The 16,797-nt window shown below is 46.9% G+C and overlaps 1 protein-coding gene and 1 pseudogene across 1 annotated transcript; both read left to right on the forward strand.

The window, feature by feature from the left end:
• The first annotated feature begins 315 nt into the window (after positions 1 to 315).
• On the forward strand, positions 316 to 2,038 carry LOC136315087 (putative olfactory receptor 2W6; annotated as a pseudogene).
• A 2,641-nt stretch (positions 2,039 to 4,679) lies between these two features.
• Positions 4,680 to 11,667, forward strand: ZNF165 (zinc finger protein 165). The gene is given in 6 exon segments (XM_066247066.1): positions 4,680 to 4,702; positions 8,724 to 8,861; positions 10,378 to 10,546; positions 10,549 to 11,038; positions 11,040 to 11,120; positions 11,122 to 11,667. Coding segments are annotated over 6 exon segments (1,089 nt in total). The 5' UTR covers positions 4,680 to 4,693; the 3' UTR covers positions 11,324 to 11,667.
• The last annotated feature ends 5,130 nt before the right edge of the window (positions 11,668 to 16,797 follow it).

Consider the following 16,797-nt stretch of genomic DNA (forward strand, 5'->3'; position numbering starts at 1 on the left):
TTCTAGCACCTGAGGCAGAGGCCACAGAGCCATCCTCAGCGCCCAGGCCAAATTTGCTCCAATGGAGCCTTGGCTGCGGGAGGGAAAGAGAGAGACAGAGAGGAAGGAGAAGGGGAGGGGTGAAGAAGCAGATGGGCACCCCTCCTGTGTGCCCTGGCCAGGAATCGAACCCAGGGCTCTACCACTGAGCCAACCGGCCAGGACCACTTCCATACAGTTTCTGGCGCACCCGTCTCATATCACCTTGTCATTACTTTCTACCTCTATTAACTACACAATCTTCCCTGAGATCCCATCCAGCAGAAAAACACTAACATGTGTTCACCCCACATCCTTTGGGAAAGTCAAAACCAGGTAAGCCTAAGTGACCAGAGAAAATTAAGAAAATGTTTTCTTTTGTTTTGTTGTACTACACTTGGCTCTGGAAAATAAATTTATTATAAAGGGCTTGAAGTTGAGAAGTTCTCACCAAATGTAAGTTTTTTTTATTTGAAAATCAAAATATTAGTGACAACAATTTATGTGCTACTCGGCATTTACTTTTTACAGTTTACTCGTCAAATATATATACTACTATTAATTGAAGCAGCTCTTGGTTCTATGCCAGTGTATATACATATTTAATAATATCCATTTAACCATTTTAGTCTTGTTATTTATGCTTAATTTATCAAAGAACTCACATTACTAACGGTTTGGAGTGTGTTTTCTTCTGCACCTGCTACTCTGCTGGTTTCACACTTGTCTCCTGTTCTCTGTTATTTTGTTATTATCCTTGTACCTTTATTCCAGTATGAGTCTGCCATTGAACGCTGCCCTCTTTATTCTCCTTAGCTTATAGTAGGGTCAATTTTTAAAATTTTAATTTTAAAAACTATTCTTTGTTACCATATTCTTTCTTCTCTCCATTCATCACTATTTTCATGTAAAAAGAAGACAAATATATTCAAAGCTGTCATTTCATGATGGAACAGGAGACCCTTTCCCACGTGGCAGGGACTCTATTTCTTTCAAACAAATGGATTACAGAGGTGTGGCTGAACAGCATTTTATGGGCATAAGAACTGGGATATTTAGTGGATATACTAGAACCTGAGTAAAAAGGTGACATTGACACTAGGAAATTAACACGTTATTATTATACCACCTTAATAAGAGTAAAATAGTCCTTGACGATTTACCTTTTTTAAAAAAATCCTATTATGCAATGGATTTAAAAACTATAGATCTGATATTCAATATTTTTAGAAACCATAAATTAAGTATTCTCTCAGTGGGTCTCTGACAGCCCAGACTGGTGATGGTGCTCTTCATAGTCAATTTCGCTCTGTACTCAGTGGCGGTGTTGGGAAATTCAATCTTCATCCTTGTGTTGATATTAGACACTGGACTTCATACCCCAGTGTTCTTTCCTGGCCAATCTTTCCTTCCTGGATCTCTGCTTCAGTACCAGCTGTACCCCACAGATTCTGGTGGGGCCCTGACAAGACTGTCAGCTAGCCGGCTGCCAGTCCAGCTGTTCTCCTTCCTGTCAGCAGAGTGGAGTGTGTCCTGCTGGCTGTCATAACCTATGTCACTTATGCTGCTGTCTGCAGGTGCTAGTCCTTGTGCACTCCCAGCTGTGCTTACGACTGGTGTCCCTGGCTTGAGGGTGTGGCCTGGTCATTGCCATCATCATGTCCCCACTGACAATGACTCTCTCCAGATGCAGCTGGCAAACAGTCAGGATGGATGGCGTGGACGCTGGCGCCAAGGAGACACTGCCTTTGCCATGGTTGTCGTCTTGCTGTCTTCACTCTCATCCTGGGCTCTTACGGGCACATCATGGCCCAAGGCCTTCAATACCTGCAGCTCCCACCTGGTTGTGGTCACCTTGTTCTACGGCCACATCTACAGGTATATGCAGCTGGAAAATAGTTTCATCCAGGACCAGGGAAAGTTCCTCACCCTCTTCTACAACCCAGTGACTCCCGTGCTAAACCCTCTCATCTACACCTTATGGAATAAGGAGGCAAAGAGGGCACTCATGAAGGTTTGAGTGAGGCAGCAGTGAACAGGACAGGTGTGCTGAGTTTTTTTTTAAACACTACCATTTATGTTGCACTTATAATAAACTTAGCTGATGTGCCAAACACTTTTGAATTTTTAAAAATAGGGGGAAATGCACGGAAGTGTTCCAGAGTCAGTATGAATTGACCACAGCTCACCTAATATACATGATCTTAGCAAAAAAGAATTAGCTCTCAGAAGACAAGTGAAATGACTCACATAGACCTAAAACAAACCCATTACAGATTTTATTCAACTCAATTAATAAAGGAACAAGGCAAATACAATAACCAGTTTTTTTAATAAGGCAAGAAACAGCTTTATAAGAGATGAAGCGATGTCAACATGAATGTGCAAATGAAGGGGAAGCTAGCCATCTCCACAGCAAAGGAAGGAAGCAGTTCAACTTCTACCTGTCGGGACTGAACTTCCATGGCATTGACAAGGATAATTTCGCATTTCTATCAGTTATCTATAATATACTACATGAAATGGCTGCCACAGAATCAGAACTAGATAACCTGGAGGCAGTCCTCTGGGTCTACACAAGGCATATTTTTCAATAAAGCTAAATTCCCATCCCCCCCCAAAAAAACTAAACTATATATCCTATTAATGTTATAAAATTCAGTATATAGTCATCCTGATATTTTACTTTATTTATTTTTATTTTTTTGCATTTCTCTGAAGCCGGAAACAGGGAGAGACAGACAGACTCCCGCATGCGCCCGACCAGGATCCACCCGGCACGCCCACCATGGGGCTACGCTCTGCCCACCAGGGGGCGATGCTCTGCCCATCCTGGGCATTGCCATGTTGCGACCAGAGCCACTCTAGCGCCTGGGGCAGAGGCCACAGAGCCATCCCCAGCGCTCGAGCTATCTTTGCTCCACTGGAGCCTTGGCTGCGGGAGGGGAAGAGAGAGACAGAGAGAAAGGTGCGGCGGAGGGGTGGAGAAGCAAATGGGCGCTTCTCCTGTGTGCCCTGGCCGGGAATCGAACCCGGGTCCTCCGCACGCTAGGCTGACGCTCTACCGCTGAGCCAACCGGCCAGGGCCCATCCTGATATTTTAAATGGCAAACTATGGTTTATGGTCCTAGGTAAATTAACCTGGGCCAAACAATGGATACATGGTGTGTTTACATCTGACCTTTGCTAGTACCCACAGGATAACACTACCTTCGCTACACTGTTTAGTGCATTACAATGCTGATAATCACCCCAGCCTTGCTGTCCCGAGCTCCTTGTGCAATCCTTCCGGTGTGCTGCATATGTTATAAACCCTAGGAGAGAAAACTCCATTTGGAAACTCATTCATTTTTCTTTAACTGTTAATGCCATGACGCCACCCCTTCCCACATTGCCCGGTGTAAATCTCCTGCCTGTATCTTTCCCGCGCTTCAGTGGTAAAGCTCAAACACAACTTATTTGTAACATTATGTGGACTCTTTAATTTTAAAATGTTGTGTTATGCCTTTTAACCTATATCGCATTTCTTTTTTACTTATTTTCCAAGTGAGAGGAAAGAAGATAGACTCCCACATGTGCCCAGACCAGAAAAACCAACACACACACACACACACATTTGGGCACATGCTTTGCCCATCTGGGACCATGCTGGCAACTGAGATAGGCTGAAGGCACCTGGTGGATGCTTTGGAACAAATCAAGCCATGGCTGCAGGAGGAGGGGAGCACAAAGGGTCGAGAAACACATGGTTGCTTCTCTTGTGTGCCCCAATCAGAATTCAAATCTAGAACATCCACGTGTCGGGCCAATGCTCTGCCATTGAGCCAACTGGCCAGGGCCTATATCGCATTTCTATACACTAAAATGTATTTATAGTTTTTATAGTTAATATTATTGAATTTTTTATACATTTAACTTCTCTCCCATTAGACTGTAATTTCCCTGATGGTAGGGCTCTTTTTAAATCTTTTTTTAGCACCACTCCAGTTAGTGAATTGTTATTAAAATGCCCTGTAAATGATCAATAGCTCGAGATGATTATTTTTAACTCATGAATTACAATCAGAAATTGTTCCGTCATTTAAATGGATGCAGTCTAATTCTATCTTTGCTCTTCAAGATTAGAAGTAACTCTATCACAATATACTAAGTTTAAATCTGCTGTCAAACATTTTATAGCTTTTGGCTAAATTCAGTGTAAACGCTTGATGAGAAAAACGTCACTGAGGAATGTTCATATCTTACAGCCAAGAATCGTGATTAGCCCCATTGTGTACATGCGAGTCCCCGGGGTTGGGGATGAATGGAGGTTTCGGGGAAAAGTCCACGAAAGGTGAAATGCAAAGATGAAGTGAGCGCTGCCTCCCTGCTGCACCGGATTCGACCTCCCCGCCCAGATTGAGGGCCAGAACCCGGCTGCGCAGGCGCAGGAGCGCCAGTCCAGGACTACGACGCAGAGACGAAACTCCGCCTCCTTCAAGTTCCAAGAACCTTAAAACCGTGGCCGGGACGCCTGGGAAACAGAGTCCGAACGCCGAAGAAGACCCGAAGGCTTCTGGGAATCGCAGTCCAAAGCTAGACTTCTGCGCAGACTCAGAAGCGTCTGTGAACGGAAACGTGGACAGGTGACGCGGCACCGTCCATCCACCGGAAGTGTCCGGTAGAAACCAGCCCTATGGGAGAGGTGAGTCCGAGCTGAGGGGGCCCAGGTGTCCGGTCCTTTGCCCCCTGCAAACACGTAGTCCGTGCCATGTTTTCTTCGGGGCTGCAGCAGTCGTGCGGTGCCCTGCCCCCCTGGAATTCCGAGGAATCCTGAGGAAAGGTGAAACCGGCTTCGGCGTCGGAAGGCATTTGCACACATCCCTTTGGAGGGGTGCCTGTGGTTTCCATAGTTACCCGCCGCGCAGCGTCACCGTGAGGCCTGGGGGGCGTGGCTCGGGGCGGCGGGGGTTCCTGCAGCCGCGGTTCCGGGGACTCCCGGACTTGGAGCGGCCTGGCGGCGGGGCGGCCGCGGAGACCGTCCCCCGCGTTCGGGGCCGTGGGGGCGTGGGGCCTGCGGGCCTGTCCGCGCGCCCGCTGAGCGCCTTCTGCCCGACGCGGGCTCGCGACGTGCTCGCGGGAAGTTAGACGTTTAAAAACCAGCCGACCCCGAGGACTGGGGAATTCTCTCCGGAGTTGTGGACTGTTTTTAAATGGGAGCGAAGGGAGGAAACGTCTGGAGGCAGGACTTGACCGAAGGAGGTGGCGGCTGCGTGCAGCAGCCGCTGAGCAGGACCGCTGGAGCGTGAGCGGGTCGGGGGACCCGTCCGCCACGGAGCTGAGTGACACGACGCCCCTGAAGCATCAGAACACGAAGGACTGGGTCCGACAGCCACGGTATTGACCCCCCTCTGCCCGTGTCCTGCCAAAGTCGGGTCTTAACACCCGCTCAGACTGCTTCCAAGTTTCAGTCTGAGCCCGTGATCTCCACTTCCTACTCTTGTGGAATTAATCCTGACGTTTGTCTTCCTCTGTCCTTTCTGTGGGTCTTGTCTAAATCTGTCTCCATTCCTATCCTCCTTGTTGGAACTGTTTCCCAAGTGGACGTGTCATTATCACTTTAAATCTAGAATGTCCAAAGCACAAAGCATCACAGTCTTTCCTCGTTTCCACTTTTGTGCACTTGACTAGGACATCAATTGTGGGAACTTTATATATTAAAAATGCACACTCTTTACCTCGTGGAGCTCCAGTCAACTAACAGTGAAACTAACAATAATATGAGGAGGACCTGTTGTGCTCACAGGGGCTGTGGTGACTCCTATGGGAGCAGTGGATTCTTAGTCCTCCACCTGTTGGACCCTGCAGGTGGCCTCACCAACAACCTGCTGTCCACTCCCACCTCGTGGCTCTTCGTCCCCCTTCCTTTTTGCCCTTGGAAACTTTCTCATGCTTTAACGTCCAGTTTAAGTCCCCCACCTCGGGGAAATACTTGCTACAACATGCACACAGACACGCATTTTCTCCCTCCCTCACACTGGTAAGGATCTTCAGCGTCTCCACCATATGGCGTGTCTAGTACTTGAACTTTCAATATTTATCAAGCATGTTCAGTGTGTCAAGTGGAACATATTTTGTTATTTAAATGTTTTAGATCCATGTGTGTTTTATGTCATTTCAACTGTTTTGTAAATTTCTTGCAAACTCAGATGCTATTTTTCTAATTCCTATTAGCTGTACATTAAAATACAGACTATCCAGGTGCACCCCATACTAACCAAGTCACCTTCTCCAGAGCAGGGCCCAGGAATCTGTTTCTGACAAAGCCCCCACATGACGATTAGGCAGTGAACCCAGCTCTAAACCTAGTCTTCCCTGGGAACCGCTGTGATGCTGCTCCTAACCCAGTGCTTTGTGTGTGCCAAGGTTGATAATAACATGCATGTCAGTGTAACAGTCAGTAGCCAACTTGATGGATTGTTTAGTGGGCAGACCTGAAGGATTGATGTTTGCGTTTTGCTGTTGTACTCCGGGCTTCATCTCTAAATTTATGTCATTCAGGTTTTGTTTTATTTTTGCTTTTTATTCAGTGAGAGGAGAGGATGCAGAGACAGACTCCTGTATGAGCCTCTACTGGGATCCACCCAGCAAACCCACTAGGTGATGCTCTGTCCATCTGGGGCCATTGCTCCCTTGCTCAGCAGCCAAGTTCTTCTTAGAGCCTGAGCCAGAGGCCATGGAGCCAGCCTCAGCACCCAGGACCAACTTGCTCCAATTGACCCATGGCTGCAGGAGGGAAAGAGAGAGGGAGAGAGAGAAGTGAGAGGGGGAGGGATCCAGAAGCAGATGGGTGCTTCTTCTGTGTAACCTGACCAGGAATCAAACCCGGGACATCCACAAGCTACTGATTTGCCACATCTGAGGTAACTGGCCAGGGGCCAGTTTTTTGTTGTTTTAAGATTTTATTTATTCATTTTAGAGTAGAGAGAGAAAGGTGGAGAGGAGGGGAGCAGGAAGCATCAATTCATAGTTGCTTCTTGTATATGCCTTGACTGGGCAAGTCCAATGTTTCCAATTGGCCACCTCAGCATTCCAAACAGACCAACCCATGTGCTCACCAGTCTTGGGAAACTGATATTCAATAACTAGACTCCCAGAAGACGGATACAAAAGTTCTGTTGCTGGCTTATGGCATTTTGTTTTATTGGTGAGATGATTGGCCTCCATTTTCCAAGATTTGGGCTGAGCTGCAAAACTAGAAATGCAGAGAGGGAACTGATGGGACAAAGTGTTTGTGAGGTCATTTTGCTCAAAAGCTTTTATTGGTTCCTCAGTGCCTAAAAGATAAAGTCTGGACCGTGTACTTGACATTTGAGGCCTTCCAAGCAGGGCCTTTGCTTCTGTGATGTCCTCGTACAAACCTACGCACTTGTCACTTTCCCACTTCTGTGTCCCTACCACTAGCCAGTTCCTGTCTCTCCCATACCCTAGTCAAGTCCCATCCATTCTTCGAAAGTTAGTTTTGACGTAGCTTTCCCTGATCATTGCAACCTCCTGTGCTCTTCCCATCTCCAACCTGACGAGGCACTTCTGTCATCGTCCTCTGGTCCTTATTGTCTGTATACGGTAAATATAATATAATTGCATGTGGCATGTTAACATTTAGTATTGCCTTGTATCCATATTATATTTGATGTTTCTCATTTTAAATTCTCTTGTGGGATTTTTGTTGTTTTGTTTTGAATTTTATAAGTTTATTTGCACCAAACTAATGACATATTCCGGGAGCAAGATCTCATAAGCTCCCTAAATTATCTTGGTTTTAAGTTTAAATTTTAAGCTTTACAGGTATGTTTTACAAAGTAGGTATTTCAGTGCTTTTACACACAGTGAATGCCCAGTACATTTTTGTATCATAGAAAATGACTTTACATCACGTGATATTTCATCTTCCTAGACTGTAATAGCAAATTTTTTACACCACCACCTCCCCCAGGAGAGCTCTCAAAACTAAAACTAAGTAAGAGCAAAGCAGATGTGGGTTTTCTGATAACTCATTGTATCCCAAGATGATGACAGTCAAAGAAAGCTGCAGCTCAGAACCATGAGGAGGAAGACGGGCTTCTGAGAGTCAAGGCAGAGGAGGGAGATTTTTTCTGGAGGGAGAACGCTTGCTCACGGAGAAGTGCTTCTCTCAAGCCGGAGCTGTGCCGGCGGCTGTTCAGGCAGTTCAGCTACCGGACGCTCCCGGGCCCCGCCGGGCCCTAAGCCGGCTGCGCGAGCTCTGCGGGCTGTGGCTGCGGCTCAAGACGCTCAGCAAGGAGCAGGTGCTGGAGCTGCTGGTGCTGCTCCTGAGCATCCTGCCCGCCGAGCTGCAGGCCCGGGTGCGGGAGCAGCAGCTGCAGAGCCAGAGCAGGAGGAGGTGCTGACAGCGCTGGAGAACTTGGAGAGGCAGTGCTGGATCCGTGCCCCAGGTACAGAGGGCATGGGCAAGCCGAGATCTCCAGAATGGCTGGAACCCACCACAGCCGACGTGGAGGACCTCTTAGTTCCAGGGGCGTTTCTGTCTCCTTTGCTCTCTGGTTGGTTCTATATCACACCTTACAACTGAGTCAAACTAATCATTCCTTCCCCAGTTTTCTGTTTCTGTAGGAGCTTCTCTTTGTGGAAAATGTTTAATTCTAACAGGGACTCTCCTAAGCTCAGATATACTTTATTTTTCTCAGGTTCAAGTCCCTGGACATGGACAAGAAATATTCAAGAGAAAGGCACCTCCTCCTGACCAGCACTTACTGTCCAGTTCCAGCCAGTGGACACCAAGGACCTTCACAGTTCTTCAGAACCCCCTCTCCCACCGGACTGTGGTAAGGGCACATCACTAAAGGAGAAGGACAGTGGCTCTCCCTTCTCTGACTGTCCTCATAGCTAGGTGGTCCTTTTCTTTGTTACTCATGAGTAGTGGAGAATGTTTTCCCTATGTGTTATTGGCCAACTGAAAAAGAGACACAGAGAGAGAGAATTTTCTTCCTTATCCAAAATATTTACATTTTTCCATTGGCTCTTTATCCAGAATATTTCTAGAACATGGGATATTTTTATCTATAAGCAAGTTAAAGGAAAGAGAAGTGAACAACTTGAGAAAATGCCAGGGAATGCGAAAAGAACCAGAGAGCAAGGAACATCACCAGACAACAAGGCATGTTAGTCGGGAAGGGGGAGGCAGATGCCTGGTAACACGTTCAGAGTGTAAGTCACAGCACAAGATCCTTGTCGTGGCCGTTGTTATTGTACTTTTGATCTCACAAAGCTCTCAAGGTTTTATAGAAAGTTGGCCATACTCTTCCATAGAATACTCATTGGTCTTCTAAAACTCATCTGCTTAAGAGTTCATGGACTCAATATCACTTTAGGTGTGAGAGACCCCAAAAATAAACTCAAGAATAAATTAATTTCTTAAATACCCAGATTCTGCTTTCAAGTTTTTTCTGGAAACATTTCCACCTACGCCATCAATAATTGGACCTTTCCCTACCCTGAGACCAGCGCTGCCTGAGCCCCTTTCCAGCCCTCACATATTCCAGAGAAAGAAACCCTGTAACAAAGAAAGGCTGCTGATTCCAGCACGAAGTAGGGTCATGAACTAGAGGGTAGGAATTGAGATGAGACCACAAGTGGTTCCTTTTTTTTTCTTAAGAGAGAGAGTGGGGGAGACAGGAAGGAAGAGAGGCGAGAAGTATCAATTCTTCATTGCTGCACCTATGACCCCACGCTCAAGCCAGTGACCTCGTGGTTTCGAACCTGGGTCCTCTGCATCCCAGGCCAACACTATCCACTGCACCACCTGGTCAGGCACCTCTTGTTGAAGAAATTAAAGGTTTGTGGTACCATGTAAGAGGGTGACAGGGTTTGATCACAGTCTGGTAATGGTGTTTAGGATGGTTAGGAAGAATAGTTCAGAATTAAAACAGTCCCCTAGACAGGAAGTGGTGCAGAAATGTGGAGATGTGTAGAGGGGACACTTAGCAGAAAGCGCTGGGAGAATTGATCACCATAGCAGAAGTGGATGGATGGGTGTCTTCCGTTCCACAGACACACACCCCACGATCATTTATGATTTTACTTTTCTCCCACATCTGCACCCTCATCTGCTTTCTTTGAGATGGTGCCTCCCTCCCTTCCCCTAAGCCTTCCCCAGACCCAGAGGCGCTGAGAACCCTCTGTCACACTGCACAGTTCTTTCTACTTTGCCCTCTTCTTGCTGGCAGTAACCCTCTTCCCACTCTTTTCCATTTTACCTGCTCATCCCTGGGTGTCTGTCTCCTCTTGCAGTACCAATATGAAACTTTCTTGAGTATAGCTGAACAATTTCTTTTCTTCTAGCTCAGCAAACATATTTACCTCTACTGTTGTATCATCGTCATTTTAGATAAAGAGAGTGAAAATAACGGGTCTGTGCCAAATCTGGACGTTCATAAACAAATGGAATCACAGAGAATTGTATCAGGAAGACCATCAGGATTTGAATCAGGAATCTGCTGAGCCTCTGGACATCTCTTAAGTCTGCAGGCCAGGTAAAGAGGCAGGAAAATGAACCTGGGGAGTCTCGAAGACCATCCTCTGCTCAGGATAGAGGTTTTAGCAAAATCCTCACCCATAAAAATATTCTTTCAGGTGAAATAATAAGCCATGATGGGTATGACAGAAGCGTGAACCGGAATTCAAATCAATTTCCACACCAGAAATCTTGTAAACACTGTACCTCTGACCAAAGTCTCAAGTGGAATTCAGGTTTTATTAAGCATCAGAGAATTTATGCTGGAGAAAAAATTCTCCAACATGGAAAGTTTCTCAAGCACCCAAACCTTATTATACAGGCAGCTGTTTTCAGTGGAGAGAAAACCCATCAATGTAGCGAGTGTGTAAAAAGTTTCAGACACAGCTTGAAACTTACTAGACACCAGAGAATCCACACTGGAGAGAGGCCCTATGAGTGCAATCAGTGTGGGAAAGGATTTAGGGGGAGCTCCGATCTCATGAGACACCAGAGTCCACACTGGGGAGAGACCCTTTGAATGCAGAGACTGTGGGAGAGCGTTCAGCCTGAACTCACACCTCATCCTGCATCAGGATCCACACCAGAGTGAAACGCTGTGAGTGCATCCAGTGTGGGAAAGCCTTCCGAGTGAGTTCACACCTCGTTCGACACCTGCAGGTCCACACTGGGGAGAGACCCTATGAATGCGGTGAGTGTGGGAGAGCCGTCAGCCAGAGCTCACACCTCCGTCAGCATCAGAGGGTCCATAGGACGGAGAGCCTGTTGATGTGATGGACTGAAATTCAGATGGAAGGCTAAGGAAATGGCAAAATAAGTACTGGGTGAGATGAGAGACTGAACAACCAGTGTCTCTTTTCTCTCTCTGGTTCTCTGGCCTAAGAAAGAGCTACTCCAGAGATAACTTTCATCTGAATGACCTAGGAGGACAGGGCAGCCATCCAGTAACCAGACCTCTGCTCCTCCTGTGAACCGTCCTCCCCGTTGGAGCTCCGGGCCCCTCGCCCGTTCCTCAGCTCAGGATGGCAGAGAAGCCTCAATTGCCTGAATGCCATTGGCTCTTTTTTTTTTTTCTTTTGGTGCTCTTGTATGTACAGAATTAAAATTACTTTTTCTCAGTCTGTTTCCTGTGCCAAGTTTGCTTATTAGACCAGCAAAAAAAAAAAAATTTTTTTCCAACCTCCACACATAACTAGGTCAGCATGTTACGTCAGCAAACGTCAGCCCGGGTGCCGACCGACAGGTGAGACCATACTTTCCGCTGCAACCAGGAGTTGCTGGTAAGTCAGAAAGTTGGCAAGTGGCAGTGTCTAAGAAACAGGAACAACCAAGGAGCCCTAAAATATTCCTTCTTATTCGTGTTCCTTCCCTGCGTTAGGCAGCTGACAACACGGGAGAGGGAAGGAGAGCAGCCCTGTCCCCTTTCCTCTCAGTCTTTGCTCACCAGGTAGAGTGTGTGTCTTGTCAGGAGTGATGGGTCAGTTTCCATGGAGCAGGAACACACATTCACACAGTGTGGAAGCCTCGAGACGTGAGCTGTGTGTAGTTTTGGTGATTCTGTATACAAGTCAGGTGCTTTTGTATTTGCACTTAAACTGGCATTGCACGATATAAAGGTGAACAGTAAAATGCATAGTGGTCATTGAAATTTTTAATCTTGATTTAATAACAAAAACATGACAACTCAAGAGAGAGGTGTGGGATGGGGTGGATAAAAAAAGGCTATATAGTTTAATACCTTTATTTATTTATGAGAGAAGGAGAGATAGGCAGACCCCCCACACACACCCTGATCCACCAGGCAACCCCATTAGAGCTGATGCTTGAGTACCAAGCTATTTTTAGGGCCAAAGGCTAATCCGCTCCAATGGAGCTATCCTCAGTGCCTGGGGCCACAATCAAACCAATCGAGCCACAGGCTGTGGGAGAGGGAGTAAGGGGAAGTGGAGGGGTGGATAAGCAGATGGTTGCTTCTCCTGTGTGCCCTGGCCGGGAAATAAACCTGGAATGTCCATATGCCGGGCCGATGCCACCAGCCAGGAAGTTTAGTACCTTTAACACAATGTCTTTCTGCTTTCTGAATAAGGGGCCTCCTGTTTTCACTTTGCATGAACCCTGCAAATTACCGTATGGATGAAGTTCCTTACCTATTTTCTTCTATGGAGCAAACTTCTTATTCTCGGTACTTTTTTTTTTTTTTTTTTTTTTTTTTAAGCAAGGGAGAGACAGGGAGAGAGATGAGAAGTGTCAGCTCATAATTACAGCGCCTTAGTTCACTGATTGCTTTCTCATATGTTCCTTGACCAGCGGGCTCCAGCCAAGCCATGGACCCCTTGCTCAGGCCAGTGACCTCAGGGTTTCAAGCCTGGGTCCTTAGCATCCTTAGCTCTTTCCACTGCGCCACCTCCTGGTCAGGCCTCAGTACTTCTTTTGTCACCTGAAATAAACTGACAGCAGGGTTAGAACTGATTTTCTGACAAGGTTAAGTAACTTGCCTATTGTAGTTTTAAAATATAACCACAAATTCTTTGATACAACTCCATCCAAAAGGTGGATCTAAATTTCCTTCCCATTGAGTACTGGCCCAGCCTGGTGACACTTTTCATAGAATACACAGAACTGATGGTATGAACCTAGGTTGCAGGGAGCACTGAAGCCTCTTCCTTTTGTCCCTCTTGGTGACTTGTTTTGGGAGAAACCAGCTGCCGTGCTGTGAGGACACTCAGCAACAGAGGAGATGTCCTGCCAATCACTGTGTGAGTGAGCAGATGCTCAGATTTCTCAGATGCCTGCAGCCCAGCCAATGCCTCTGCTGGTACTCCTGAGAGACCCTGGACCAGAACAGTCCAGCTAAGTCACTTCAAATTCTTGACCCACAAAAACTGGTGTGCTTTAGGGTCATCATTGCAGGGTAATTTGTTACAACCAATTCATGTAAGAGGAACTGGCCATACTGGGAAGCCTTAGACAAAGAATAATTTAGTTATGTGCTGATGCACTGTCCCTAAAATATCCGACCAGTCACAGACTGTAGGCCAAGTGTTCCAATTGCAAATCCTGTTTCTTCTTTACCATTCTACTCATAAGGATGAAAAAAATATGAGAGTGAGAAGGGAAGTCAAAGGATGCGGAATAAACAGAAGTAGTAGTGAAGGAGAAAAAAAATTGTGAGGAATTAAAATAAATCCATCTCTAAAGGTCAATGCCACAATCTAAGGGGCTGGAGAGGGGGAGACAAGTGAATGGGAGTAGTCACAATGGCCATTGACAATAAGCTTCACTGGGAGTGAAACAAGAACACACCATGAAGTAGAAACCTGGGGAATGTCTGATTCAATACTGAAGCAAGTGAAGGAGGAAAGAGAGATCAACAGTGATTTGGGAATTTAATAAATACAGACAATCCACACCATTTCCAGCCAGCACAACGGATTCCAAGCATCTATGTTTCAGTTTCTAATTTGAGCCACTAACACCTGGAGGTTGGAGTATTGGTTGAAGTTACTGCCATCAGTGAGAGTCCGGTTTTCACATTTCAATAAGCTGTCACTGTTCTCCACTGATGCAATAACTCTTATTAAGGCTGATGAATTTACATAAATGTTTCAGTTACATTTTACTGGCTGTTATGCAGAACATAAAACATTCTATTTTCTACATTCTTCTTCCCCATATGATTCTCCTTCCTCATCATTCTCAGGTCTATTGTGCATTTAAAGCCCAATGACTCAAGCAACCTACACTGACCTCCCTAGGTGGAGGTAAAATGATCCTTTCCTAAATTCCTGACTACTGTTACATCCTAGCGAGATAGGCTACAGCAGACCCAAAGTAAATTTTATAAGTTTTATTGCAGACCTGCACAGGGACTGCAGGCAACCCATGCAAGGGAGCACTGCAGCCCCCCAAACCTGCGCAGGGATGCAGGTAACCCACACAGGGGAACACTTCAGCCCCCCAAACCTGCGCAGGGACTGCAGGCAACCCACACAAGGGAGCACTGCAGCCACGAGCTTCTAAAATGGCTCCTTTTTATAGGGTGGTTATCTAGGATGAGCAAGCATCATACAGAAGCTGATGTGGCTGTTAGTCATTGGCTAGGGAGGTTGTGCGCAGTTACGGGGGGGGGGGTATTGCTCAGTGGAGAATTTCAAACAAACTTCTGATAAGGGTCTCTGACTCAATGCAGGTTGCTGAACTCTTTGTTCTCAGCATCACAGGGACCTTGTACACTCTTGGCAGCCCCAGCATGTCAGTACTCCCTGAATCTAACAACTACACCTTGGACAAATTCAGAGTTCATGTCAAGAGAAGTAGCCTGGAAAGATGGTCTGACCACTGGTGAGTTCCAGGGTGAGTTCTGCTTATCTCTGTCTTGCAGGGGACAACATCTTTGACAATCACAGCACAGTTAGGTCTCCAGAAGCCAGACTAGGGAAATCTAAGGGCCACTAGTCTCTTTAAAAACATTTGCTGTCAAAGGCAACAAGCTAGGACCTGGAGAAAATGAGATACTGTTCAACTTGTAAGGGGACTGTACTGGGAATTGTAACTAAAACTTCAGAAAATACAATTAGTATAACGAAGGGACACAGGAGACCAGAAACTCATCTTCCCCTCAAGTCTAGAAAAGAGTACAGCAAGGAGTGAAGAGAGGCAAAAACAGAACCAGAGACTTCAGCTCAGCAAGAATCTATTCTGATTTTACCCCACGTCTCCTCCCTACCATTACAACTCTTCTTTCTCACCTGCTGTCCTAGATCATCAAACTCTTTCTCTAAAGCTTCCTGGGGTGATCACTTCCCTCCACATTGGGAATGCTTCCTCCACACACAGGACGGCCCAGACCTGCTTCAGCACCAGAAGCTCTGGAATCTGCTCCTCCATTGTGTCTTGGACCTCAGCTACCAGCAAAGTTCCTGGAGTTAGCTCAGAGATTTGTGGGGTCCACGCATTCATTTCCTGATAACAGAACTCCCTGAGCACTGGCAAAAGTTCTGGCCAATAGCCTATTCCACCACTGCCAGGATTCTTGCACCCTAGATTGGTTCTGCTCTTTTCGAACGAGGTATTCGGCCTTTAGGGACCGTACCTGAGCAGTTCAAGTCTAAACTCCTCACCTCCTTTGCCATCTTAATTGGAGAACTCAGGATTACAATCCGAGTTTGCCCAACTCCGTATCAGAAGTTTCTAAGCACTAGATATTGTTTCCCGGCTGAACTGTGGGCTCCTTAGGTCAAGAACCATTTCTTAACATTTTCCTTCCATTCCTGTCTTGTGTACCCGCAGTTTCCCCGGTGCCCCAGTGACAGTAAAACAATTATTCTGGGTATCTGGCCAGGCTTTTCCCCAATACTTTGAGCCTTGCTTCCGCCACCAGCCTCCTCTCTGCGTTCCGGGACCCGGTGCTCCGGTCCGGTCAGGACCACAGCCTGCCGGTGACTGAGTCTGGGCCCCATCTAACGCCCCTGCGGTTACATCTCTTTCCTTTCTGACAATAAAAATCTGTGCTCGGGCAGAGACTTAAGAAACTAACCTCAAGTTTCCAAACACGCTGAGATCACTTGAACAATTCAAAGAACGGGAGACACTTGCTCCGGGGGTAGAAATAGCCTCTTCTCTCTGCCGCCCCGACTCCGGAGCTGCCCCATCAGCGGTGACATGCGGCCCTCCGGGCAGGGAAGAGGCCGCAGACAGAAATGGGCTGAAAAGACCCGTTCTCGTCCATCTCCTCTGCCCCCGAGACAGCCCTGTGGCGTACAGCCCACTCAGCGCTGGTCAGATCCGCCGCCGTCCCTGCAATTGGCTGCGTGGCCGCCAGGAGGCGCGAGGAGCGGGCAGATGCCAGGGCCGATAAAAGGATGAGAGACAGGGCCGCGCAGCTTCTCTGGTCCATTTCAGCGGGGCCAAGCAACTCCGGTCCTGGTTTACCTGGTTTCATAAATTCACTTCCTCCGGACCGGATTTTTAAGTGCACTTCCTCCGGATAATATTCTTAGTTGCACTTCCTCCAGGTAAGATTCTTGATTGCACTTCCTCCGGACGGCATTCTTAGGTGCACTTCCTTCGGACGGCATTCTTAGGTGCACTTCCTCCGGACGGGATTATTAGTTGCACTTCCTTCGGACGGCATTCTTAGGTGCACTTTCTCCGGATGGGATTATTAGTTGCACTTCCTCCGGACGGCATTCTTAGGTGCACTTCCTCCGGACGGGATTATTAGTTGCACTTCCTTCGGACTGGATTCT

This window comes from Saccopteryx bilineata, chromosome 11 (genome assembly GCF_036850765.1).
Source record: "Saccopteryx bilineata isolate mSacBil1 chromosome 11, mSacBil1_pri_phased_curated, whole genome shotgun sequence".
Classification (NCBI taxonomy): domain Eukaryota; kingdom Metazoa; phylum Chordata; class Mammalia; order Chiroptera; family Emballonuridae; genus Saccopteryx; species Saccopteryx bilineata.